Source organism: Ascaphus truei, chromosome 8 (genome assembly GCF_040206685.1).
Source record: "Ascaphus truei isolate aAscTru1 chromosome 8, aAscTru1.hap1, whole genome shotgun sequence".
In the NCBI taxonomy this organism is placed as follows: Eukaryota; Metazoa; Chordata; class Amphibia; order Anura; family Ascaphidae; genus Ascaphus; species Ascaphus truei.
The window spans coordinates 78297062-78323055 of record NC_134490.1 but is presented as its reverse complement, the minus strand read 5'-3'; the positions used below and the strand labels follow the sequence as shown (position 1 = coordinate 78323055).

At 45.8% G+C, this 25994-nt stretch overlaps 1 protein-coding gene across 9 annotated transcripts in view; it reads left to right on the top strand.

Annotated features, from left to right (window-relative positions):
* MYOF (myoferlin) overlaps nt 1-25994 on the top strand; it is a 135932-nt gene that overhangs the window by 13147 nt on the left and 96791 nt on the right. For all 9 annotated transcript variants that reach the window (XM_075612790.1, XM_075612784.1, XM_075612789.1 and 6 more), the window contains exon 2: nt 20098-20153. In XM_075612790.1, the coding sequence (XP_075468905.1) occupies nt 20098-20153 (56 nt within the window). The remainder of the gene's footprint in view (nt 1-20097; nt 20154-25994) is intronic.

The following is a 25994-nucleotide window of genomic DNA, read 5'->3' as shown; positions in this document are numbered from 1 at the left end:
GGATAGTAGGTGTAGGCAGGGGCTTTAAAGGGACTAATTGGCATAAATTGTCGGTGTGATCCAAGAGGGATCAAAAAAGGTTCCCCAAAGTTAAGCACTTAATGCCGGAATATATTATTCTGGATGACAATTATCCAACAAGAAAATTACCTGTATTGACTGTATAGGGAATAGATAGCCCTAGTAGTACCAATAAATCCGAAGGAAAATAATAAAGTTTTATTCAAGTTATTACTTATTAAAAACACATACACATCATTAAAAACTTGTTAAAAAACCCCGTTCAAAGGTGGCTAAAGTGGTCAGTGTCCAAATTGGTTATCCTCTATTAATATAGTCCTACTGACTCACATGAATCCATATCGGTGTTTTCTATTGAGAACCGAAATAGTATAGTGATCAAATGGAGGGTGTTAGCTTTATGAAACAATATGTATATAAGCTCTGTTATTCCTCACACTGAGAGTTATCTCTTTGATATTGTTGTGTATCAAAGTGTGTGTCGGTGTAGCAACATACTCTCAAACACTTCAGCCATATACAGATGTAAATCACTTAGTACAAAGGTAGACTGACAGACGGTATTATGGTCGCATGGATTGACCAAATGTTCACAGTTGATATTACACTTGGTCAGTATCTAGACCGGGCAATATTGATATATTGTGTGCGTACACATATAACGTCTGTTTAGTATAAGCGGAGACGTGCAGTATGTCTGCAAATATGCCACTTGATCGCAACAGATCCCAAGTACAACCAATATGTGCAGTGGTAAATACACTTAGTCTACGTTAGGGCCAAACAGCATAAGACCGTGCCCTGTGGCCATCAGCTAGTCCCGTGATCGCGGCGGATCATGGACTGCTGCTCGTCAGGGCCCCGTTGCAGATACAAGCATGTCTTCCCTCGATCACTGGATGCTGCCACCTCAGCAGCTGACGTCATCAGAGGTGGCAGCATAATAATAATAATAATAGAAAACACCGATATGGATTCATGTGAGTCAGTAGGACTATATTAATAGAGGATATCCAATTTGGACACTGACCACTTTAGCCACATTTTGAACAGGGTTTTTTAACAAGTTTTTAATGATGTGTATGTGTTTTTAATAAGTAATGACTTGAATAAAACTTTATTATTTTTCTTCGGATTTATTGGTACTACTAGGGCTATCTATTCCCTATACAGTCAAAACAGGTAATTTTCCTGTTGGATAATTGTTATCCAGAATAATATATTCCGGCATTGAGTGCTTAACTTTGGGGAACCTTTTTTGATCCCTCTTGGATCACACCGACAATTTAATCTTGATCATATAAACCCCAAACTTGATTCAGATCTCTATTGTTTGACAATAATACCCTATGCATGCATAGCCTTTTGTTCTACAATTCCTGGTCATTTTGTGTGTGAGCACCTGTCCATGCAACCAATAGAGCTTCCACCTTGTTGCAGAGTTTGTGATCAGTATCATCACATCATGGTTTAGAGAAGGCGCACTGAACGGTTGGATCGCAAGTCCACTTTGCCTAGACTTGATCTCTGTGAACAGCTTTATCTTCACCTTTTTGCTCTGAACTAGAGGAGAGGGAGCTATTAGTCTGCCATAGACGCTATGATTTTCTGTTGACAGAAACCGTAACCTGTTAGTATTGCAATGGATTGTCTAATGCAACAATCTCTCTGTAATGTGGGAGCAATACAAGACGGTGGTTTTAATATAAAAATATTTGAAAAAATATCGTATTGAAGCAGGGAGTGTCCGGGGCTGACCCCTGTTAATGTCTGCTCTGGGACCCCTTACTTCCAGAGATACTTGCCTCTGAAGAAGGTGCCGCTAGCTGTTCTCATCAAGCAGGTTTTTAAAGCTCCCGTATCACATGGACCAATAGGAAGCCACACCGATGACGTCACGACTTCCTATTGGTCCGCAGGATGCAAACACATTCAACAGTGAACATGTTATGAACCCTGGCAGCCGAGGAGAGCTGCTACCGGCACCTAATTCAGAGGCAAGTATATCCAGAAGCGGGGATTCCCTGGAACTAATCTGCCGGCTTGGGTTGCCGCTTGTAATATGATGAATGCAAAGGTGTGCCAAAGACATATGGAAATGTGATTTATTAGCTTCCCTTTGAAAACAACTATTGGTGTATAGTCTTTGGGGAAATGGAATCCTACAGTATGTGAACCGCTTCCAAAGGTTTGAGGTGCCATTCAAGAACAAATGCAAGGTCCTTTTCATAAACCACTTTATTAGTTATTACATAAAATGCAACCCAGCTCAAAGTTGATCCTACGATTCACTATTTTAATTATGAAAACTTTTCATAAGTTTTACCATCGTCATTTTCTGTAATACTGATTAAAAATACTTGGACAATCTGTACATATTATATAACTTTTTTATTTTTTTTGTATATCTATTTTTGTACGTTTTTCCTTAGTGGAAAATGTACTGAGGTTGCTGGAGAAAGACAGACCGGTGAGGATTAAAAGATGTGACTGAGCCTGTCCCAGAAATCAGGCTCACGTGGTATCCATAAAAACAGTCTCCAAAGTATGTCTATTGTCCTTTTTCTATTGGGTGGTACATGAGGATTGCTTTTGTTTTTCTATTGTGAGCCACCTCCATTACAGCCTGCTCAAAAAAAAATTGTGTTTAAACTATTTTGAGAATGGAAAAACAAACAGGATAAAGTGCGCAAATTACTACCTCTATTGTTTTACCCCTTCACCACCTTAGTGTTAAATAAAAATGTACAACCTCTATTTCGAAAAACAGGAGTCTGCAGCTATATTGATAGGGATGTGGGATACCCCTATAGCAACTGAAACACAAAAAAGACAACAGCGCAAACGCACATAGTGAAGTTTGTAAAAATATATATGTGTATATTGTTAGGGTAATATATCTGCGTACATCAGATCATAAGGTATACAGCATTTCATGTACAAGACATGGGTTACCAGTCGTCGCACTGCCACCACCAGACCTCGGGAGTTCCCCTTCACAGCCTCCAAGACAAGCTGTCACGATGTTGGTGTGAAGCCTCCACTCCGGTACTGTGTACGGATCGATGTCCTTTACCGGTCACTGCCGTCGATAGCCGCTTGCTCCTCAGACCTGCCGCCGATTGCAACCGCTTCCAGCACTTCAAACACCGGGGCTGTCTAGTTAGCCACTAGGTTGGTTTGTCACATGTCCCGTGTGGTTTTTGCGACCGGCCGTAAAGGGAGTCTTGGCGTAAAGCGTGATATTTCCGTCACTCCAGCATGCCGAGTGCAACAGATAAAAGCAATGTGTCCAATGTAGGTGAACCACGCAGATTGTGGAAATAACAGTTCTAAGAGTATTAAAAATCTTTATCCAACGCGTTTCGAAGCGTGAGCTTCTTCTTCAGGGATAAATTTGTATATATTAAGAGCATATATATATACCCTTCAACCACTGCTGATAGGTCAGACTCAGGGGCATATGAACCAATCGGTTCAACACTACACAACGTCCCACATATGTGTGTATAATGAAGTAATTACTTCTTTTCGGGCTCGTGTGAATTAACCTCATCAGCACTGGTCTGGGCATCAATTTAAATCACATTTTAAGCAAAACACATTTTTATTAAACACATAGCACAATTATAACTTTAAAATCATATTAGTAAAATTGCCAATGATTAGGGACTTTCAATGGCTCTGAAATGAAACAAACAAATGGTTAATAGATCATAATATATAAAAGGTATATAAAAAAACATAGTTAATATTATGAATGGGTATCACGGATGATTTCCAAGTCTTTACACATGACTTAACACATGACTTATGTTAGACAAAACCTTTAGAATATTCTCTATGACACGTTTGTTAATATAGACACCACAGGTCTATGTTCTCATTTAGACCTTTTGGACCTAAAGTTCCAAGTTTGTGGATCCAGTAAGTTTCTTGGACCGAAATGTCTTTTATTCTATCTCCTCCACGTCTACTCTGAGGGATAGATTTAATCCCTTTAAAGGTTAGGGATGAGGGGTCTTTGTTATGATGGGTAGAGTAGTGACGACTTACGCTGTGAGTCTGTAAGGCATGTTTTATATTTCTCACATGTTCTTGAATACGAGTTTTTAGACTGCGCTTCGTGCGGCCTACATATTGCAGGCCGCACGGGCATTCCAATAGATACACTATGAATCTTGTATTATAATTAATGAAATCTGTAACATTGTACACTTTATGATCTATATTTGATCTAAATGTTTTACGCTCAGAATGAAGGAGTTTGCATGTGCAACATCTCCCACACGGGAAATTCCCTTTTACTTTATTGCTCATCCAGGATTGAACAGATTTTACATCCACAGATTTCCCAATGTCACTCGGGACTAATATATCCTTTAGGCTACGGGCCTTTCTGTATATAAACTTAGGAGATGTGCTGATATGACCACTTAAGATGGGATCTGTTGATATAATACCCCAATGCTTTTTTATAATACCCCAATGCTTTTTTATAACTCCTATTTGTCTATGCATGGAATTATAATTAGTGATGAATGGAACTACTATTCAGTCTTCATTGACATTTGGTGGATTTTTCTTTTTTGGTATAAACATTTTATTCCGATCCATTTTCCTAACTTTTTCTAGTTCCAACATAAGTTGTTTATAATTGTATCCCCTTTCCAAAAATCTTAAACAGAAATTGGGCTTGATGTTCGAAGTCGGCTTCATTGCTACAATTTCTCTTAATTCTCATAAACTGGCCTCCAGGTATGTTACTAATCCAAGATTTTTTATGATTACTGGAGGCCAATAAGAGATTATTCGTATCCACCTTCTTAAAGAAGGTTGTAGTTGTTACCCCTTCTGCTTCAGAAGCTTTTAGATCTAGATCCAAATAGCGGACATTCTCTGTCCCACGTAACACACACAGCTATTTGGGGGGGGGGGGGGAGGGGCGGCCGGCAATGCAAATTTCCCCCGACCTCTGGCCAGTCGCGGCCGGGACCCGACTCTCAGCTGCCTGCAGGATCTTTCCTCTCTCTGTCCCATGCCACCGAGCTTCCACTGTCAGCGTGCGACGGGGCTCTGATGTCATCACGCCGGAAGTAAGCTTGGCCCAACTTCTGGCATGCTGCGCAAGGACATCAGAGCCCTGGCATGCGCCGGCAATGGAAGCTCGATGGCGTGGGACAGAGGAAAGGCCCTGCAGGCTGCTGAGTCGGGGCCCGGCCACGACCGGCAGAAGGGCCTTGCCAGATGTTGGGGGAAATTTGCAGTGCTGTCTGGGCACCCCCAGCCAGCAGACACTGGGCCTGGCTTGACCCAAGGCAAGTCTGTATATGAATTGGTGGGGCTTGGGGGTATTTTTACATGTTTTGGGGAGGGTTGTGTGTTCTGGGAAATCTGTCTGCGGCCCTGGCTGTAGATACTACGCTGCAAGGTTACCTCTTGCTTACAGTATGTGTGTTGTAATAGAGGTTGCTGTGCTACTTTGTTTGCTTCTTGGTTCAGCAGAGATTCAGTGAGATTTTGTCATTTTAATATATAACCAGTTGTGGACCACCTTGTTCCTGATGCATTTACATTTTCTAGTGAACTGAAAGTAAACACATGGCTGCCTGGATTGGCCAATAAGAAGCTGCATGCAGGGCCACCACAAGGGTTTCACGTACCCTAGGTGAAACTTAAAATTTGCACCCCTTCTCACATACCAGGCGTGGTGGCGGCACAGCGGGAGCGGCGCTGTAATAAAATATGTCCGTGCAGGGAAGATGTTGAGACAGCGGGCATAGTGGCTTGGCTGTGGCAGGAAGACATTCAATCGGCGCAGGAGCCATGGCTGGTTTCTGGCCTCACTGGCATGCGAGTCCTTGTAAGAGCAGGCAGTGCCAGTACCAATTTATGGGTTTTCCCACACAGGCAGTTCCTTGAGTGACAGGGGAGGAGATGTGACCTAGGTCTGTGTTCTACCCAATCCTGGGTTCAGACCTAGTACCTTCCTCCTACTGTACATAAGGGAGGTGCAACCCCAAATTCAGTAGTCTCTCTACCGTTGAGGGGAGACAAGGTATCAAGCAGGCTGCTGTGCACTGGCTGGCCCTAGTCCTCTTCCCTAAGGTGGAGATTGAGTGATTACCTTTTCCCCTGGTCCTGCTAGAGAGCTGGGGAAGAGCAGGGACTGCAGCGGGGGCCCTTGACCTGTAGTGAAGGTCCAGGGACCATCCTAAGTTTGGAGACCAGAACAGAGACTGTATTGGGCAGAGAACTGCCGTTTGCTGTGAGAGTATACAGGGATAAATTCGTTCCAGTTGAATATACATACCTCTTGCTTGGTGTGTGATCTTATTGGTGGGAGAGGTAACGTTTCAACCGTAGGAGATTGCCTCCATACATCTGGAGTTTTACGGCAGATGGAGGCGCTGTGTACCATGGAGTAAATGTCGACTGTATATATCCCAGAAGCCTGTCCAGCAGTCCCCACAACCATTGGCAGACAACTCGGCATTCTGTGAGCCAACAGGTAGCATGCACCATACACCTGGTAACAGTGGGGTCTCCCAGAGGGTGGGGGAAAAACCGTTACACTAGCACTCGCATGAATCGGACAAAAACCTTCGTCTATACTTGGACTTTTTTTTTTTTTTCCTGTCCTTGGGCTATTAAGTTTTTTAATATTGTGTTGGTTCGTGGCATAAGTGTTGATGGGGCACATTTTAAAGTTACCAGTAGAGATGTAACTTGTGTCACTCCCTGTTTGTACAACATGTGATCTTGTTAGCCGTATAATTCATGCTATTGAAAACCTGTTGTAAGGTGTTGTGACTTTGGTTGGTCACATGACATAAGTCACTAATGTAATTATAGGTTGTGTATAATATACTGTATGTATATTCGTTTTATTATACGTGCTTTAGCGCCGGGGTTCCCAAGATACAGAAGAGGAAAATTGCCGCCGGTTACTTACTGCCTTGTATTTAAAGCCTTGTCACCCGGGCTCCTAGGAACCTCTTACTATTGTCTTGCTTGATGCAGGAGATGTAAACGCCGTTTTGTTCCCCTGGAGGTGACGCTACTGGCGGCACCTTCCCCGGTAAGTATCTCAGGAACCATGGGGTCCCCAGAGCTGAAATGAACGAGGTTCTGCTCCGGAGGGCCACTACTTCCCATCTATGTCCAATAAAAAGGGGGTAGGGGCGATGAGCAAGAAGGGAACTGCTCATTTTAAGGTATCCATAACATTTGTGCTGCCAATGGCTTCAAACGTGCATACACTGTAGCAATATGAAGAATGTATGTCAACTGAAATGCATCCTGGAAGTATTTGCTTGCAACATAATGTCCATTCAACATTTACATAAATGGAGTTGTAATTTTCCTTCGGATTACAATTTTATTTATGCTTGTGTATTGAACATGAAAAACACTTGACTCCACCATTGAGTACACTGCCGGCCTAATCCCATTTCATCTGCACAACGTGAATAACTAAGTTACATTTGGATATACGCCAGTATATAAAAAATAAAAATAAAATAAACAAAAGCCATGATAAGGGTGTGATTGCCACTAACTCCACCATGTTATATTGCCAGTGGTGGACATGCTTTTGTATACCTTCTCATAGAACTCATTAGAACTATTTGCACTGCCCGACCTTGCATAGTCCTAGGAAAGAGTTTGCTTTTTAGCCTTTATTTACTTAATTAGACTAGTCTTCATAATACACGCCCTTGTCTAAACACAGTCTGCAAACAATACCGAAACATAATTAAGCTTTTGTGTTTGTGATGTCAATACTCAAAACAAAAAGTCCACTTGACATGATTTTCTACATGGGACTCTGTGGGAAGTTGCTGTAACTATAGTAATTTAAAGGAAAACTGTATGTTTCTACACCTCCAATAGGATACTGTCGTACACCCTCCATAGGATACTGCTGTAGACCATCTTAATATATAAAATCGAATGGTTAGTACTAGCTGCGGTGAATCTGATTGGTCCTCAGCCTCTGGCCAATCAGATTGGTGGGTCTGACGTCACCCAACTGCCACTCTCTTCCCCCTCGGCCACACACACACACACACACACACACACACACACACACACACACACACACACCTCTCTCTCTGTCCTCTCCCCCCCCCCATCACACTCACCTCCCTCCCCGGCGCTCCACTCACCTCCATTCACTCACCTCCCCCCCTCCTCGGCGCTCCACTCACCTCCCCCCCTCCCCGGCGCTCCACTCACCTGCCCCCCCTCCCTGGCGCTCCACTCACCTCCCCCCCCTCCCTGGCGCTCCACTCACCTCCCTTCCTCCCCGGCGCTCCACTCACCTCCCTCCCTCCCCGGCGCTCCACTGTGTGTGTGTGGGATACTGTGTGTGTGTGTGGGTGGGACACTGTGTGTGTGTGTGTGTCAGACACTGTAGGGTGGGGACCGGAGCTACGCATGGGGGGGTGGCAGGAGCGGAGAGAGGGGGGAGCGGAGAAACATTCAGTAGGAGTGGAGAGGAGGGACCCGGAAATTTTAAGCAACCCACCCCCCCTCCTTTCCACTGTCCCCCCCTCCTGTCCACTGTCCCCCCCCCCTCCTGTCCACTGTCCCCCCCCCCTCCTGTCCACTGTCCCCCCCTCCTGTCCACTGTCCCCCCCTCCTGTCCACTATCCCCCCTCCTGTCCACTGTCCCCCCCTCCTGTCCACTGTCCCCCCCTCCTGTCCACTGTCCCCCCCTCCTTCCACTGTCCCCCCCTCCTGTCCACTGTCCCCCCCCTCCAGTCCACTGTCCCCCCCTCCTGTCCACTGTCCCCCCCTCCTGTCCACTGTCCCCCCCCTCCTGTCCACTGTCCCCCCCTCCTGTCCACTGTCCCCCCCTCCTGTCCACTGTCCCCCCCTCCTGTCCACTGTCCCCCCCTCCTGTCCACTGTCCCCCCCTCCTGTCCACTGTCCCCCCCTCCTGTCCACTGTCCCCCCCTCCTGTCCACTGTCCCCCCCTCCTGTCCACTGTCCCCCCCTCCTGTCCACTGTCCCCCCCTCCTGTCCACTGTCCCCCCCTCCTGTCCACTGTCCCCCCCTCCTGTCCACTGTCCCCCCCTCCTGTCCACTGTCCCCCCCTCCTGTCCACTGTCCCCCCCTCCTGTCCACTGTCCCCCCCTCCTGTCCACTGTCCCCCCCTCCTGTCCACTGTCCCCCCCTCCTGTCCACTGTCCCCCCCTCCTGTCCACTGTCCCCCCCTCCTGTCCACTGTCCCCCCCTCCTGTCCACTGTCCCCCCTCCTGTCCACTGTCCCCCCCTCCTGTCCACTGTCCCCCCCTCCTGTCCACTGTCCCCCCCTCCTGTCCACTGTCCCCCCCTCCTGTCCACTGTCCCCCCCTCCTGTCCACTGTCCCCCCCTCCTGTCCACTGTCCCCCCCTCCTGTCCACTGTCCCCCCTCCTGTCCACTGTGTCCCCCCCTCCTGTCCACTGTGTCCCCCCCTCCTGTCCACTGTGTCCCCCCCTCCTGTCCACTGTCCCCCCCTCCTGTCCACTGTGTCCCCCCCTCCTGTCCACTGTCCCCCCCTCCTGTCCACTGTCCCCCCCTCCTGTCCACTGTTCCCCCCTCCTGTCCACTGTTCCCCCCTCCTGTCCACTGTTCCCCCCTCCTGTCCACTGTCCCCCCTCCTGTCCACTGTCCCCCCTCCTGTCCATTGTCCCCCCCTCCTGTCCATTGTCCCCCCCTCCTGTCCACTGTCCCCCCCTCCTGTCCACTGTCCCCCCCTCCTGTCCACTGTCCCCCCTCCTGTCCACTGTCCCCCCTCCTGTCCACTGTCACCCCTCCTGTCCACTGTTCACCCCTCCTGTCCACTGTTCCCCCCTCCTGTCCATTGTCCCCCCCCTCCTGTCCATTGTCCCCCCCTCCTGTCCATTGTTCCCCCCCTCCTGTCCACTGTCCCCCCTCCTGTCCACTGTCCCCCCCTCCTGTCCACTGTCCCCCCCTCCTGTCCACTGTCCCCCCCTCCTGTCCACTGTCCCCCCCTCCTGTCCACTGTCCCCCCCTCCTGTCCACTGTCCCCCCCTCCTGTCCACTGTCCCCCCTCCTGTCCACTGTCCCCCCCTCCTGTCCACTGTCCCCCCCTCCTGTCCACTGTCCCCCCCTCCTGTCCACTGTCACCCCTCCTGTCCACTGTCACCCCTCCTGTCCACTGTCACCCCTCCTGTCCACTGTCACCCCTCCTGTCCACTGTCACCCCTCCTGTCCACTGTCACCCCTCCTGTCCACTGTCCCCCCCCCTCCTGTCCACTGTCCCCCCCCCTCCTGTCCACTGTCCCCCCCCCTCGTCCACTGTCCCCCCCCCTCGTCCACTGTCCCCCCCTCCTGTCCACTGTCCCCCCCTCCTGTCCACTGTCCCCCCTCCTGTCCACTGTCCCCCCTCCTGTCCACTGTCCCCCCCTCCTGTCCACTGTCCCCCCCCTCCTGTCCACTGTCCCCCCCCTCCTGTCCACTGTCCCCCCCCCTCCTGTCCACTGCCCCCCCCCCTCCTGTCCACTGCCCCCCCCCCTCCTGTCCACTGCCCCCCCCCTCCTGTCCACTGCCGTCCCCCCCTCCTGTCCACTGTCCCCCCCTCCTGTCCACTGTCCCCCCCTCCTGTCCACTGTCCCCCCCTCCTGTCCACTGTCCCCCCCTCCTGTCCACTGTCCCCCCCTCCTGTCCACTGTCCCCCCCTCCTGTCCACTGTCCCCCCCTCCTGTCCACTGTCCCCCCCTCCTGTCCACTGTCCCCCCCTCCTGTCCACTGTGTCCCCCCCTCCTGTCCACTGTGTCCCCCTCCTGTCCACTGTTGTCCCCCTCCTGTCCACTGTTGTCCCCCTCCTGTCCACTGTTGTCCCCCTCCTGTCCACTGTCGCCGTCCCCCCCTCCTGTCCACTGTCGCCGTCCCCCCCTCCTGTCCACTGTCGCCGTCCCCCCCTCCTGTCCACTGTCGCCGTCCCCCCCTCCTGTCCACTGTCGCCGTCCCCCCCTCCTGTCCACTGTCGGCGTCCCCCCCTCCTGTCCACTGTCGGCGTCCGCCCGTCCCCTCCTGTCCACTGTCGGCGTCCGCCCGTCCCCTCCTGTCCACTGTCGGCGTCCGCCCGTCCCCTCCTGTCCACTGTCGCGTCCGCCCGTCCCCTCCTGTCCACCCTCCCCTTTTCCCCCTCCCCCCCATTTTCCTAGCGGGAAATTTAACTCACGGGCAACGCCGGGTCTCTCAGCTAGTACTGTATATTGGTTTGTAGACATTTCACCTATGCCAATAAAATCACTTGATACAGAACAAGTTAAAAGTGGAAATGGAGCGCGGGAAATCCAGGTATAATTTCAGAACTACTGTATGGAGAATATGCATCAACGCAGAAGTGGTGCAATCCAGGGCAGGAAAAATAATCTGCCTCGTATCAAAGACAAAAGCGGTTTTGAAATCAATAGGATTTTGTCTTTGATCAGGTGAACTTTGGTCTGCTGCAGAATTTCCCCGCATTCTCCTAAATCAGTACACACCTATAGATGGTGTCTGTGTACTTGCTACCTGCTGTTCTGTTTATTATAGACGTTTAAATGGTAAGATTTTATTGTTGGAATGTGCAGTTTGTGAGACGAGTTTTATTACTTTAATGATTTGGGATAGGACAAAAGTTAGTATTTTTTCTAATAACACTTGATATGGATATTGAACGGTTTACATTGTATACAACATTTAGAAAGGGAAAAGGCTTCTCTCATGGATACTTTTTTTTATGTGCTGCACAATTAAACATATTTAATATAATCTCTTGTATATCATAAATATTGTTTAATTCTTGACAGGCCATGTTGGGACTGAAACTTTGATGCTTCACTAAAGCGTGTGCATATGATCTACATGAGCGATTTCAGCTTCTACATGTGTCACCTATATACCAAGCCAATTCTGATGTCTCTAATAATTTGATATACCCCTGAGAGGACTTATATACTTACCATCAACAAGGGAAGAGGCCTGTGGGCCTGAGTAGTGGGGAAATTAATGGACACACTACAGCAAGATAGTCGGCAAGTTTTTTTTTTTTTTTTGATTGGGTGACTAAGGTACATTAGGGCCGAGCAGTAGGTATTAGAAATGCCTTTGACCCTGTATTACATAGATGACTGAACCATGTAGCCATGCTTGGGATTGGAGTTTAAGGTGGTATAATGGATCAGATATTGAGAGAGGGCCAACAGGGAGTTGTGTTAAGGGAGTACATTCAGAGGAGGGGGAAGGTAACCAGTAGCGAACCTCTGGGATCAGTACTGGGACTGGTGAGCTTTAAAATATATTTATTGATGACATTACAAATGGTTAGGACACTGGGGTGGGGGGGTGGTGTTGAGGCAGGATGTAAATGTAGCCCCCTTTTCCCCCCTGTGTCTAATGGAAACTACGTGTGGTGCTTTACCTGTGTGGCTCACAGGAGGCCTGATCTTCCGCTGTGAGGAGCCTGAGGTGGTCGTGGTATATATGATGGCAGCGCCTCCACCTGGGAGGGATCCAAGTGCAATTGGTTAATCCCTTCCCAGGAACATACAGCAAAGAATAAATATACACACGGTGATATAACAGCTTATCTTTACTGGCAGCACAGAACTAATAACGCAATACTATACAGGCCTTGAATGGCCGTACACACACACAGTGCCCCTCTGTCCAACCACCCCATTGTCCACACCCTGGTGAGGTTCCCCCAAATTACTGAGGTGCCCTGGGCACCTAACCACCCAGTCTCCACAGAGCCAAGCCCACCCCAAAGTGTGTGTGTGTGTCGTCCCCGTCTTCCCGTCTTCCCAGGCACGACAGCACCCGGGAACTGCCAGCTGATGAAAGGATCTGTCTGATCCAACGAAGACGTCCGCCTCTGCGTGGGGTGAACTCCTGTTGGTGTCTCACCTTTTAAGGGTCTCTCAGTATAGCTATGGTCTGGTCACAGGCCGCAAGTCACCACTTAGCGTCTTCACTGTGTCCCTGACACTGCAGAAGCTTCACTATCTAGGGGCCTTCCATGAAGCAACCACAATCTTATGAGTCGGAGCCTAGCTGGGACCTGGGGGGACTCTAGGCTGGCACCTGAGAAACCACTGGCATCTGAGAAACTACATCACCCTTCTCTGTCCTGCTCCCAACTGAAGCGTGTTGCCAAGCGTGTCAAATGTATCTCTTGGCCCTTCTCCTGCCTCTACAACCCTATTGGCTGTTGCTGCCCAGGTGATCGGCAGCCCCTAATGCTGCTGGGAACTATAGTTCCCCTTTGCGGAGCCTGGCAATGGCCGCCACAACTATATCGGCACTGCGCATGCGCACCCTTCCGATCACGCATGCTAGAGTATCAAAAGGACACCCCCCGCTAGCTGGATGCACCGCAGAGCCTCTCGCGCTCCCTGCTCCGCTCCAACAGAGGTAAGGGGGGGGTGGGGGGGGGGGGGGGGCGGGGGACCAGCTACATAAACAGGAATAATTTATGTGGAATGGTCAAGTGTGGCAACTATAATTTAATGCGAAAAAGTGCAAAAGTAGGCGAGCAATATTAGAATACTAGGAGAAAAGCCAGCAGGAGGTTGGGTTGTACAAGGAAAACCATAGGTGGGGTGATGGCACTTGATCAATCACTGGGGATACCTCACCTAGAGCACTGTTTTCAGTTCTGGAGACCCTATCACCGGAAGGACATATACAAATTGGAGTTTGTGCAAAAAAAATGGCGACTTAGATGATGCGAGATTCTCTGCAGGGGGCGCGAGGTTTAGAGGCCCGGCGTGCTTCCCGTAGGCACTTGAATGAAATGCCGGGGAAGCAGCGAAGGCCTCTGTAAACTGCATTTACTTTGGCTCAGACGGCTTTTGGAGACGTGTCGCCATAGCAACGCGGTGTCAAATGATGCCGCTGGATCATGCAACGTGATGCCCAGACACCTGAGCCAAGGTAAGGGGGGGGGGGAAAGAATGCAAAGAGGGGTGTACAACTGGCAGGGGGCGCAGGGAAAAAAGTCTGTGCTCCCCTGTTTTGCAGCAGAAGACTTATCAGGAAAGACTACAGGATCTTAACATTTGCAGCTGGGGAATAGAAAGAGGATACGAGGGAAACTCAAATTCTATAAAGGGATTCAACGAAGTACAGGGGTGAAGCATATTATCAAGTAAGGTCTGAGGTTTTACAGCAGATGGGAAAATTAGCCAACATGGTGGCGGGGTAAGTGGTTATCTGCTGTCATTCTGTTTTTTTTTTGTTTTTTTTTTTGTCTTAAAGCTGCAGTTCAGTCTTTTTTTTTTTTTTTTTTAATTTATTTTTTTACTTCAATAGTTTCATGTGGGCAATCTCTAATTACCTAAAGAACTGTATAGCTGCCGGTCAATTCGTTCTCCATGTATTGATAGGCGAAATTTGGTGACATAATTAGTGAAGGGATCTGTTTATATTCTGCTTCTTTCTCTCAGTGGAAGCTCATGAATATTCATGAGCACTCCTGCACTGACATGTGCTAGAGGGAGGGCAGGGCTGACATAGGGGTGTGCCAGGGCTTGTGACAGGACATGAAGGGGCAGTGCTTTTGAAAATGGTTGTTCAAATAGAATACAAGAAAATTGGTCTTTCAAAGTTGTTTTTTTTAAAACAGAAAATGCTAAAAGTATTTTTTCTTACTACAGAACTGATTTATTTAAAAAAAAAAAAAACATGCAGGATATTGACTGAACTGCAGCTTTAAATCATTGTACCAAAGTTAGAATTAGCTGGAGGTTTTGCAATTGGGAATTCACATACTGCCTTAGATGTGTATTTGTTTCCTCCCAGGCTTAACATTGCATGATTGGTGTCATGTATTTGCTTTTCTGAGGGAAGGGGAGTAATGTTGAGCTCTGTTTCTGCATAGCTGCAGTTTGCCAGTGCTCAGATTCCTTGTTAATTTGTTGCAGATGGTACGGTCTCTCCTCCCCTCAGCGCAGTGTTTAGATGCACGAGAGGTTTCTCGTTGTTAAACACAAAATCTTTATAGCCTTGATGTACAAATGTTTAATGTGTTGGCCCACTAAAATACACACGAGCCTGCACAAAAATCAAGATGACCAGATGACTGTTCCTTTTTTCTCAAGCTAAAGTACAAGCTGGATGTGCTTTGTTGCACACAGGAAATAATACAGCCATTAAAATGAGTCACTTTTTCCAATTTTCTAAGGAATTTCAGAGTCACAGCAGAGCCTCAACTGTTTGTTTAAAAAGAAAAAAAAAATGCATGTTAGTAAGGAGAAGAAAGTATGTATATTTCAGGATTGTATTCTCCATTTGTATCATATCTTCACTTTTCGTAGCATTATTTAACAATAAACATTTACTTTTAGATTTTGCAGTCTTTCCATTTTCTATTCCTTATCCTGCCCAGAACTACTAAAAATTAAAAGAAAAAATGGAATTATCTTGCATTACAAGTCCCAGACTGACGCATTCTTACAGCTTAGGCCAAATGTCCGCTGGCTACAGCAGCGCCCGCTGTGGCGGACGCTGCAGGGACAAGAGCCACCCCACAAGGGGGCCGGGCCTGCTGTGAGGGGGGGTGTGTGACAGACTCCTGCTTTCAAGAGAACTAAGAGCAGGACTTGCGACTGAGTGCTAGGCCACACCCCCCGGCCCGGCGGTTCAGCCAATGAGGACGAACCTGTCGGGTGACACCATGCCCCTGTCATGCCCCGTCATGCCCCTTCCCCCCTGCAGCTCTCTGCAGACCAGGGAACTGATGGGACTAAATTTCTTCATACAAGTGAGGCGTGGTTTAGTACTTGATGGAATGCTATAGCATTCCATCAAGGAACACGAGTATCTTGGATATTGGCACTTGACTAAGAGGAACTGTGGGTGGAAGCATGACAGGCTCTGTCCTGGGACTCCTTCTCTTTTCTCTGTACACACTCTCTCTAGGTGACCTAATAACATCTTTAGGGTTTAATTATCACCTCTATGCTGATGACACACAAAAATACTTTTCAACACCCGACCTTACACCTGCTGTACAAACCAAAGTTTCTGAATGTGTCTCTGCTATATCGTCCTGGATGGCCCTCCGCCATCTCAACATGGCTAAAACATGCCTTAAACTCAACATGGCTAAAACAGAGAGCTCCTCATACTTCCTCCCAAACCTGGCCCTACTACCTCCTTCCACATTACTGTTGGAACTACGATCATTCACCCAGTAGCCCAAGCACGCTGCCTAGGGGTCACACTCGACTCCTCTCTCACATTCGCCCCTCACATTCAAAACATTTCTAAAACCTGTCGCTTTTTCCTTCGCAATATAACAAAGATTCGCCCTTTCCTCTGTTGCTCGACTGCTAAAACTCTGACTCAGGCCCTCATTCTCTCCCGTCTTGATTACTGTAACCTCCTACTGTCCGGCCTTTCTGCCTCTCACCTGTCTTCCCTACAATCTATCCTAAACACTGCTGCCAGAATCACTCTACTCTTTCCTAGATCTGTCTCAGCATCTCCCCTAATGAAATCCCTCTCCTGGGTTCCGATCAAATCCCGCATCTCACACTCCATTCTCCTCCTCCCTTTTAAAGCTTTACACTCTTCTGCCCCTCCTTACATCTCAGCCCTAATTTCTCGTTATGCACCATCCAGACTCTTGCGTTCTTCTCAATGATGTCTTCTTTCTACCCACTTTGTATCTGTAACGGGTTTTCCCCCTATCCCAATCGCATATAGCGTGCATGTGAGGGGGAACCTATATGTTACCAGGTGTGATGCGTATACCTGCAGGTTCAAAGGAGGCCTGAGCCTCCGCTGATGGGAACCTGGGGTGCTTCTCTGTAGCGATCTTCCTTACAGCGCCTCCACCTATGTAGGATTGTAGGAATGTAGAATGTACCCCACACAGGACCCGCATATAGTAACCACATACACTGGAGTATAAGTATAACCGTTTACTATTTGAAGAATATAACATAACCCATGCATCAGCAACAACAAATGTATCACTCTGTACCAAAGTCCCAAATGTCAGTCACTCCCACTTAGGAGTGTATAGTATATCCTGTGCCCACCGCCGTATACCCCCACACCGTGTCCACAGTATAACCCTTGTCCCGTGGTCAGCGCTGCCACTATGTGTGAGTACTCTGTTGGTGCACTTTATAACGATACCTGCCCAGTGCGACGGCACCTCGGCTTTAAAAGATCTTCATAAAGGATCCGCCGATCTCCTGCATGACGTACTGGTTTCACCCGCGTGGTGATCCGTCAGGGGCGATCCCACCCAGTAGATAGTCCTGCTCTCTCAATGGCGTAAGCTTGAGCCCAAGCCTCTTTGCGGAAAGCGCAGCGTCCACTGGTGTCCCTAACTGACAATATCACTAATGGGGCTGGGTCCCTAACCTAGGGCCTGTCCCTGCAGCACCACAAGCTATAAAGTGGCTCAGGACCTAACTGGGGCCTAGGGGGCTGCTGGCCTAATGGTCACAGACCCCTGCACTCACCTCCTACCCCTAGCTCTTCCTGGTCCTGACTAACATGAGCTCTGCGCGCGAAATGTATCAATCCCTGGAGCAGGGAGATATTTCAGCCCTATAGGCTCCCTGGCATCACGTGGGGTGCCCTAAGGCTCATGGGACTTGTAGTCCCTGCTTAGAGCCCTCTCCTCGTTGGTCTGTGTTCGCGCGCTTGTCCTCGCGCATGCGCAACTTGTCCAGCCGCCCGAGCTTCCACTGCGCATGCGCGAACTCACGCAAGATGGCGGCGCCCTGCACGGGAGCCGCTGGGGACTCGAGTGCTCCCTGCTCATCCCCCACCCTCCAGAATCGTCAGCGGGTCCGCCGCTTGGCTCGGGCAGCACTCGCCTTTGTCCCAGAGAGCTGAGTTAACGGGGGTCCGGGGCTACATATCTAAAGCTCTCTCCCGCCTTAAACCTTTCTCACTGACTGCCCCACACCTCTGGAATGCCCTTCCCCTCAGTACCCGACTAGCACCCTCTCTATCCACCATAAGACACACTTGCTTAAAGTAGCATATGAATAGCACTGTGAACATTCTGAACACATGATACATAAAGCTTGGCCCCCTGCAGACGCACTTACCAGAACTCCCTCCTACTGTCTCTATACGTTCTCCTTACCTAACAATTAGACTGTAAGCTCCTCGGGGCAGGGACTCCTCTTCCTTAATGTTACTTTTATGTCTGAAGCACTTATTCCCATGATCTGTTATTTATATTATCTGTTATTTATTTGATTACCATGTGTACTGCACCGACACACTTTATTCGAGCAAATACCCGGTATGTACCTGGCAGATACCTGGAATGTGCCGCTACTAACCTCTGACAAGCCCCGTTGCATTTGCCTTCCCAGCCTGGGTTCATGCCTGGCTGATGGGCGGCTGATCTGTTAAATGATAATGATTAGGATTTAATAGGCTGTAATGCTTCGCGTGTCTACCAGATGGCATAAATTCATGAATTGTAATGCAGTTTATATATATATACTGTGCAGTATTGCAGCCAGCGGGAATAAAATGCTTCAATCCCTGCTTGGAAAATAACTCAATGCACTCGGGCAGAAAACAGTCACAAACCTCAATACACCCGGGTATACCCGAATTCGTGGGACTAGCCAAGCTCGAATAAAGTGTGTCGCCAGTGTATTACTACTGTGAAACGCTATGTACATTAATGACGCTATATAAATAAAGACATACAATAGTTCTCTTGTTCCCCTTATTTCCTGCTATGATTAATGAACCTCCCTTGGCTCCCGTTAAGTGTACAGTTGCAGTGACTCTGTTGGAAAATGTACAGGCGATAAGATCTGATGCTTGCAATGGCATTATTTGTTCTAAAACAGGACAACCGGTTCGTTCATCAGTGGAATAGCTCCATTTTGGTGACTTCAGTTAATAGTTATCCACTCATACAGGTGTATGCATATCCACAGACCATTCTCTATCCTGTGATACATTTCTTTTAATCAGATCAGAACTCCTGGTTACAGAACCGACATTGTTATACTTCCTAGAAATGCTGACCAATGTAACTTCTTTTCGCCAGTACCAATAAACTCGGCTATAATCACAATTGTATTGCTCTTTATTAAAACCAGCAAACAAACTCTTCACTCCTGAAGAAGCTTGTACTAGTTTGAAACCTTTAAGCAACTATGGGATCAAATGTTAATTGAAACATTACTATAAATTGGGTTAGGGAGTGGGGGGGAGGGGCAAAAATATATTAAAAATAACTGTAGGAGCTAGAGTTTTTTTGTAAAGGGGGTGAGAGGGAGGGGGATCAGCTCTGCATCTGTGAGCGACACACGACACACACTTAGGCCTTGTTCAGGGTGGCAGACAGGAGGTGGAGGGCGCGTCTGTTTGCTGGGCTATGTGTGCGCATCATCCCCAGCAGACCTTTTCAAGCATTGAGGAGACGGGGCTACAGACCTGAGGTTAGGGATGGGTGTTGCTCTTCTCACTACACTTTCCCGAATGATTTAATTGGCTGCCGAAGTACCAGTGACGGTGCTGCAGCTTGAAAAAACAACTTGAGTTGTTTCTATGCAAACTGTAGCAAGCGTCCACTCCATACTTCGGCGACAGGGTAGCTTCTACCCTGACAACTGATATTTACTTTAAACACTTTGTTTTGAGTGCACGTAGTGAAGTAGGCACCCTGAATGAGGCCCAACGGGTTCATTCATCTGTGGTGGCATAAACCTGTATGCGTAATAATCTGTATCAAATGTGGGGGGGAGGGGAAAAAAAAAAACCCCATGAATTCACTATTTTTGCTAGCGGTGGTGATGACATCGAAGATGTAATCAAAGTCCATGCATTGACTTTCTTTTAAAAGTTCTATATATACTTTGCTGGATTAGTTTCCTTCGTTGCCTGTGTGCATGTTTGGGGCAGTACATTCATTTCCGTGTTCCTACCCACCTTGTCAAATGAGATCATCTCTTTATTGTACTTTGAAAAAAGAAAAATGTCCGGGGTCTCAGAGTACCTTGATGAAACATGTAATTTAGTTTTGATATTCGTTTAAACCTTTTAAGTAAACTCTATTTTCTTTTGTTTGCAGATGAGAAAAAGAAAACAAAATCCATTAACAGCGAGCTGAACCCTGTATGGAAGGAGGTAATTTTTGTGGTTTTGTAGTGTTTACAATCTCTATTTTTTGGTGGCACAGGGAGATGATCATTTGCCCAAGGTTACAAGTAGACCACATTACAAAAATGTAATGCATGGAATATATTATCAAGTGTGGAGTACACAGTGGGCGCTATATTATACAGGTGTACATATTTGAAAAGGGCTGTCACAAAGGGCACACCTGTAAGTATGTGACATATATGATGAGGGTTAATGCACACGGCCGATTCCCCTTCACCTACACAAGGTACCTCATGAGTAAGATCTACCCTGAGTCAGTCACCATATCTTGATGTGCCGCCATCAAAGAAATATCCGATACCTAATTATTTGCCGTCTCCGGTCTCTGTTTTTATTAAGGAAAATATGCACTTAACACACCTGTTCTTGTAGCAAAATGTGTCCAAAAATATAAATTGCTCTCTACAAAGCATGCAACCGTTCAATCACAGCCTCAAATCATTACTTATTAAATCTAAACTTTAATATATGTAGCACTGCTTCCCCCCCCCCCCCCCCCCTCTGGCAGATCTTGCCTAGGCTACAGGTCTGTGTGGTGCTGGATACCTGTGAGGGTCCAGGACAGATGGGCTTCCACGATGTTGTGGGGAACAGGACAGGCTTTAGGTGATCCTCGGGCTCTTTTTAATTTGGTGACTGCACCTCCAGTCACGGTAGGCTAGAGGAGAGCTGCAGGCAGTCCCTACCATGACCGTTCTTTTCTCCTATACTTCTGTCCAATAGACTGCGACTTAGTCAGAAGTATATAAAAAGGATCTTTATTTGATGCAACAACTGCATATGGTATAACGGCGTTTTCATATAGTGGAGAATGGGGTCCAGGTCCTTGGATGGTGCTGGCCAGCAGATAATGTTGAGTCCTTTTGTGCTATGCACAAATATTAGCTCACTCAGCCCCAGGAAGGGCTGAACTCCTCTCCCTTCCCCGGCTGGGAAGGACTCCAACTCAGTACTAACTCTATAATTTGGAATGCATCCTCCATAATGCAAAAGGGAGGGCACAGGGTCTACACCATGATTGGCTGCAATACAGACCAAGTGTCACCTCCTCTCTTGCCACTCAAGGAGGCTGCGTGAGGGTGTGGTAAAGCCCACAGGATAGCTACAGACAGTGACAGGCTATCAGAACTTGCGTGACAGGAAGGCAGAAAGATAGTCTGGACTAGCCATGGAGAGATGGAGCTCTACCCTCTACCCATTACAAAAACATACGATATAAAATGTAGACCGTTTCATAGAATAACATAAGCAGAAATCCTTCTACATTACCACGCGTAACAGGTTCTTCCCAGAGAAGTCACTGGCCTATGAAAGATGAGAATACACGTGTCTGATCCCAAAACACACCTCTGTTGAAATGTAGAAAGGTGCTGTCTTGCACTCCAGGATGTGTAATTAGTAGCTTGTCTAGCTATATGTGGATCCGGGGGAGAAATAGTCCATCGGGAGAAGTATCTGTCTTGGAGACTGTGGCACAGAAGCTACGTTCCGTGTAAGGACCTGAATAGGATTCACCGATTGTATGCAGCTCCATTACTGGGACTAGGTATGGAGGTAAAGGGAATCTTCTTACCTCCTATGTGTACCCGCATGTCCGACCCAGAGTCCTGCTGCTAGCAGTTTCAATCCACGCTGCATGTCCGAGGCTTAATAGGAACCTCCTTCTCCCCCACTCTGGGTGCCGCCGATAATAAGAAATGACGAGTAGAGATGTAGAAAAGATCAGGGCACTCGTGCAATATTCACAGATTGACTAAAGAAAAAATGGGGTAATCAGGAACTAGAAAAAGGCTTTAATAGAACATAAATAGATGGTGTTCAATAAGGAACAGTCCTCCCACGCGTTTCACTCAAGTATTGCGCTTTCTCAAGGAATGATTGTATGCCACAAGTAAGCACATATATGTACTCTATTAAGAAACCACATCAGACAGCTGATTGCGGTATAATTTACATTTTAATCAATTAAAGTTACAAAAATAAGTATAAAAGTAACACATGAGACCAAATAATAAAAAAAAAATAAGACTACTATTTATTGCCATAACAAACATAATTCAAATACTTAATCCAAAGAACCGTGGGTCCATAGATATGGTTTATATGGATGGCAATCAGTCAGTCTAAATTTAATGCGCCAATATATAATTGTATGTTTACACTTATATGCAAATAGAATAATGGATTTGTTAAAAACATTATCCATCTATTCACCAAATACAGAGCATAAAGAACCTAGTATATACAGTATTGCAAAAAATGAAGCATAGTAATTAGTGATAAACAATGTTGAATTGAAAAAAAAAACATGCATAGGTTGACATAAAATGTTAAGGAACATTAACTATCAACATACCATTAGTATCTCTATTAGATGAATCTACACAATAGTAGCTTAAATGAAAAATTCAAATATTCATCCAAAACATTGGTACAAATATATGGCATGAACATTCAAGCTTCAAATATATAAATCTTGGAATATATGAGTACTTCAGGATTTTCATAATGACCATGTTGATTGTTATATACAAACAGCAATAGGACGCAATAACTAATTAAACGATCTCATGTAAACTGAACTTGAAAGATTTATTATATCAAAGAAAACAACCCAGATCCCAGTCTGAGTTGAGACCATTGGGTTGATGCGTTCCCAGCGTAAATATCCAAAATGCTTCTCTTTGATATAATAATTTTGTTCTATAGCCCCATCTATTGGGAATAGGAATATGCTCCAATGGTATACATGTGAGTGATTGGAGAGAACGCAAGGGACATTCTAGATAATGTTTTGATAGTGGATGATAAGTATCTTGTTTGCAAATTAATCTTACATGCTACAGAACACGTATTTTGAGCAATCTTGTAATTTAATCTCGCATATTGTTTGTGGCAACCACAGATGAGAAGATAAACCACATAGTTTGTCTGCCATGTAATAAAATATTTCATCGTATATTTACGCGTCTTTTCCTTATTCTCAAACGTTAATGTTTTCTTCAAGGTTCACATAAATGTGGGCGCTACAATCTGCCCTTTTATTCAGAAAACATTAACATTTGAGAATAAGAAAAAGACACATATAGTATTAAATCTTTTATTACATGTCAGGCAAACTATGTGGTTTATCTCCTTATCTGTGGTTGCCACAAACAATGTGAGATTAAACTGCAAGATTGCTCAAAATACGTGTTCTGGAGCATGCAAGATTAATTTGCCAACAAAATACTTATCCAGTATCGAAACATTTTCTAGAATGTCCCTTGGGTTCTCTCCAATCACTCAAATGTATACCATTGGTACATATTCCTACGGGGTTTTTTTTTAAAAAAAAATTTTTTTATGAATATTTGAATTTTCCATTTAAGCTACCACGGTGTAGATTTATCTAATATAGATACTGATATGTTGGTTAATGTTCCTTTTGACATTTTAGGTCTTAACCTATGCATGTTTTTTGTTTCAATTCAACATTGTGTAGCACTAATTACTATGCTTCATTTGTTGCAATATATACTAAGTTCTTTATACTCTGTATTTGGTAAATAGAGGGATAATGGTTTTTCAACATGTCAATTATATACAAATAGAATAAGTGTAAACATACAATTATATATTGGTGAATTAAAGTTAGACTGACTTACTGATTTGCCATCCATATAAACCATATCTATGGAACCAAGGTTCTTTTGGATTTAGTATTTGAATTATGTATTGTTATGGCAATAAAGAATAATTGTCATGTTTTTTATTATTTGCTCTCGTGTTACTTTTATACTTATTTTTTTAATTGATTAAAATGTAAATGCTGAATAGTTTAATCGGCTGCATCTGATGTGGTTTCTTCGTGTGTGTGTGTGTGTGTGTGTGTGTGTGTACACTTCCGGTATACAATCACTCCTTGAAAAAGCGCAACACTTGTGTGGGAGGACTGTTCCTTATTGAACACCATCTATTTATGTTCTAATAAAGCCTTTTTCTAGTTCCTGGTTACCCTATTTTTTTCTTTTCTTTATTCAATCTGTGGATATTGTGTGAGTGACAGACAGAGAAGCCCAATGCTACATCCAATATGACAAACATACGCAGTAAAATACTTGTATATTCTCTTGAAAAAGTGTCATTTAGTTTAACCCTTCAAAGTCCTTTCATTCTACTGGATACAGATCCAATGTTTGTCTTTCTCCCTCCTAATAGAGGCGAATGAGAATGTGAATCCTAATAGAGATATATTAGTATTTTATCTGGTAGTGTTAGGACTTGCGAACTGGGTCTGCCTTCTCGTGGCTCGCAAGCTTACAACGCTTTGGCAAAACAGTTAAACTAAATGACCCTTTTTCAAGAGAATATAAGTATTTTACTGTGTATTTCTGTCATGTTGGATGTAGCATTGGGCTTCTCTGTTGTCTGTTGTATACATATGCCACGCTCAATAGCTCCCCTTTTTGACACTTATATACATATATATTTTTGAGGGGGCTCAGGGGTTCCCAAAAAGAACTTGCGGGGTTTTTGTGTGTTTTGATAGTGTGGGTGCCCTGATCATTTCTACTTGACACCTTTTTTGAAGTCTGATTTCATAACTTAATTGCAAGGCTTCTATCCTAAAGCCATTCAATTGAAAACATATGGTTCCCTCCCCCCCACACCCCACATTCTGTATGTGTTCTCAACCAACCCCTTTGATTGATCGGCCCCCATGACCTTTTTACAACTGGAGGGGGGGGGGGGAATCTTTAATTTGACACTTAAACTTTGCCTTCAATATATAAAATACTTCATAACTTTGTTTTCCATTGCGGTCCAATAGGAAGCCGTGATGTCATCGGGTTTGGCTTCCTATTGCCCCACGTGACCCGGGAGCTATAAACTTTGCTGAGATACCGGCACTCCCTTTTTTTGGAGGCAATTATCTCGCTAAGGTTGGGGTCCCCAGCGTGGAAATTAATGGGGTTCAGCTCCAGCGACCCCCTGCTTCAATCCTATGTTACAAAAAAAGCATGCGTTTAAAGCTGCAGTCCTGCCGAATTTCAATATTGATCTTTTTTTACAAACGTCACAGTTTCGCTGTGGAGATTCTATCTGATTCTGAGCTACTTACTGGTTTTGGCGGCCATTTTGATTTCTCCAAGTCAGAGCAGAACACCGGCACCTAATGTATGAATCTGGGGGCCTTGGAGCTAATAAAAAATAAAATGGTAAGATTCAGCTCCAGAGAACCCCCAGATTTTTTTTTTTATTTGTGACCAAATTTGAATAGTTAAAAAAACCAAAAAAAACAAACCAGGGAGGTGGGATTTCTCCTTTAAGCTTTTTCATATTGGCGAGTGATTGGAAGAGTTTCATGAAGCGAACACCACATAGACTTATACCCAATCTATTGAGAGGAGCTCGACCTAGCAGGACAACTTATAGAGCCTGCAACTGATACACTTATCGGATGCATTTGTAACCACTACCTTATCATACAAACGGTATGTGTTTCTGGTGCATTACTGATCTAATATCCTGATATTAATCTAGGATTTTTAAAGTGTTTAGCCTACAATAACCAGGGGTATATTTGGCTTATCTGCAAAGCATAGTCACCTCAAAATAGTGAAGACTATACTATTAGATAGCACATGTTTTTTTCTGCAGAAAATTGACAATTGATTGAACTAATTCAGCTGCAGTTAGGAGGAGGGAACACATCCTTTCAACTTTGACTATAGTCCTCCAACACGATAATAAGGAAGGATTACTTAGTGCTAACATACCACTCTATATATAATTATATGGTAGTACAGGTCTGTGTGTTAA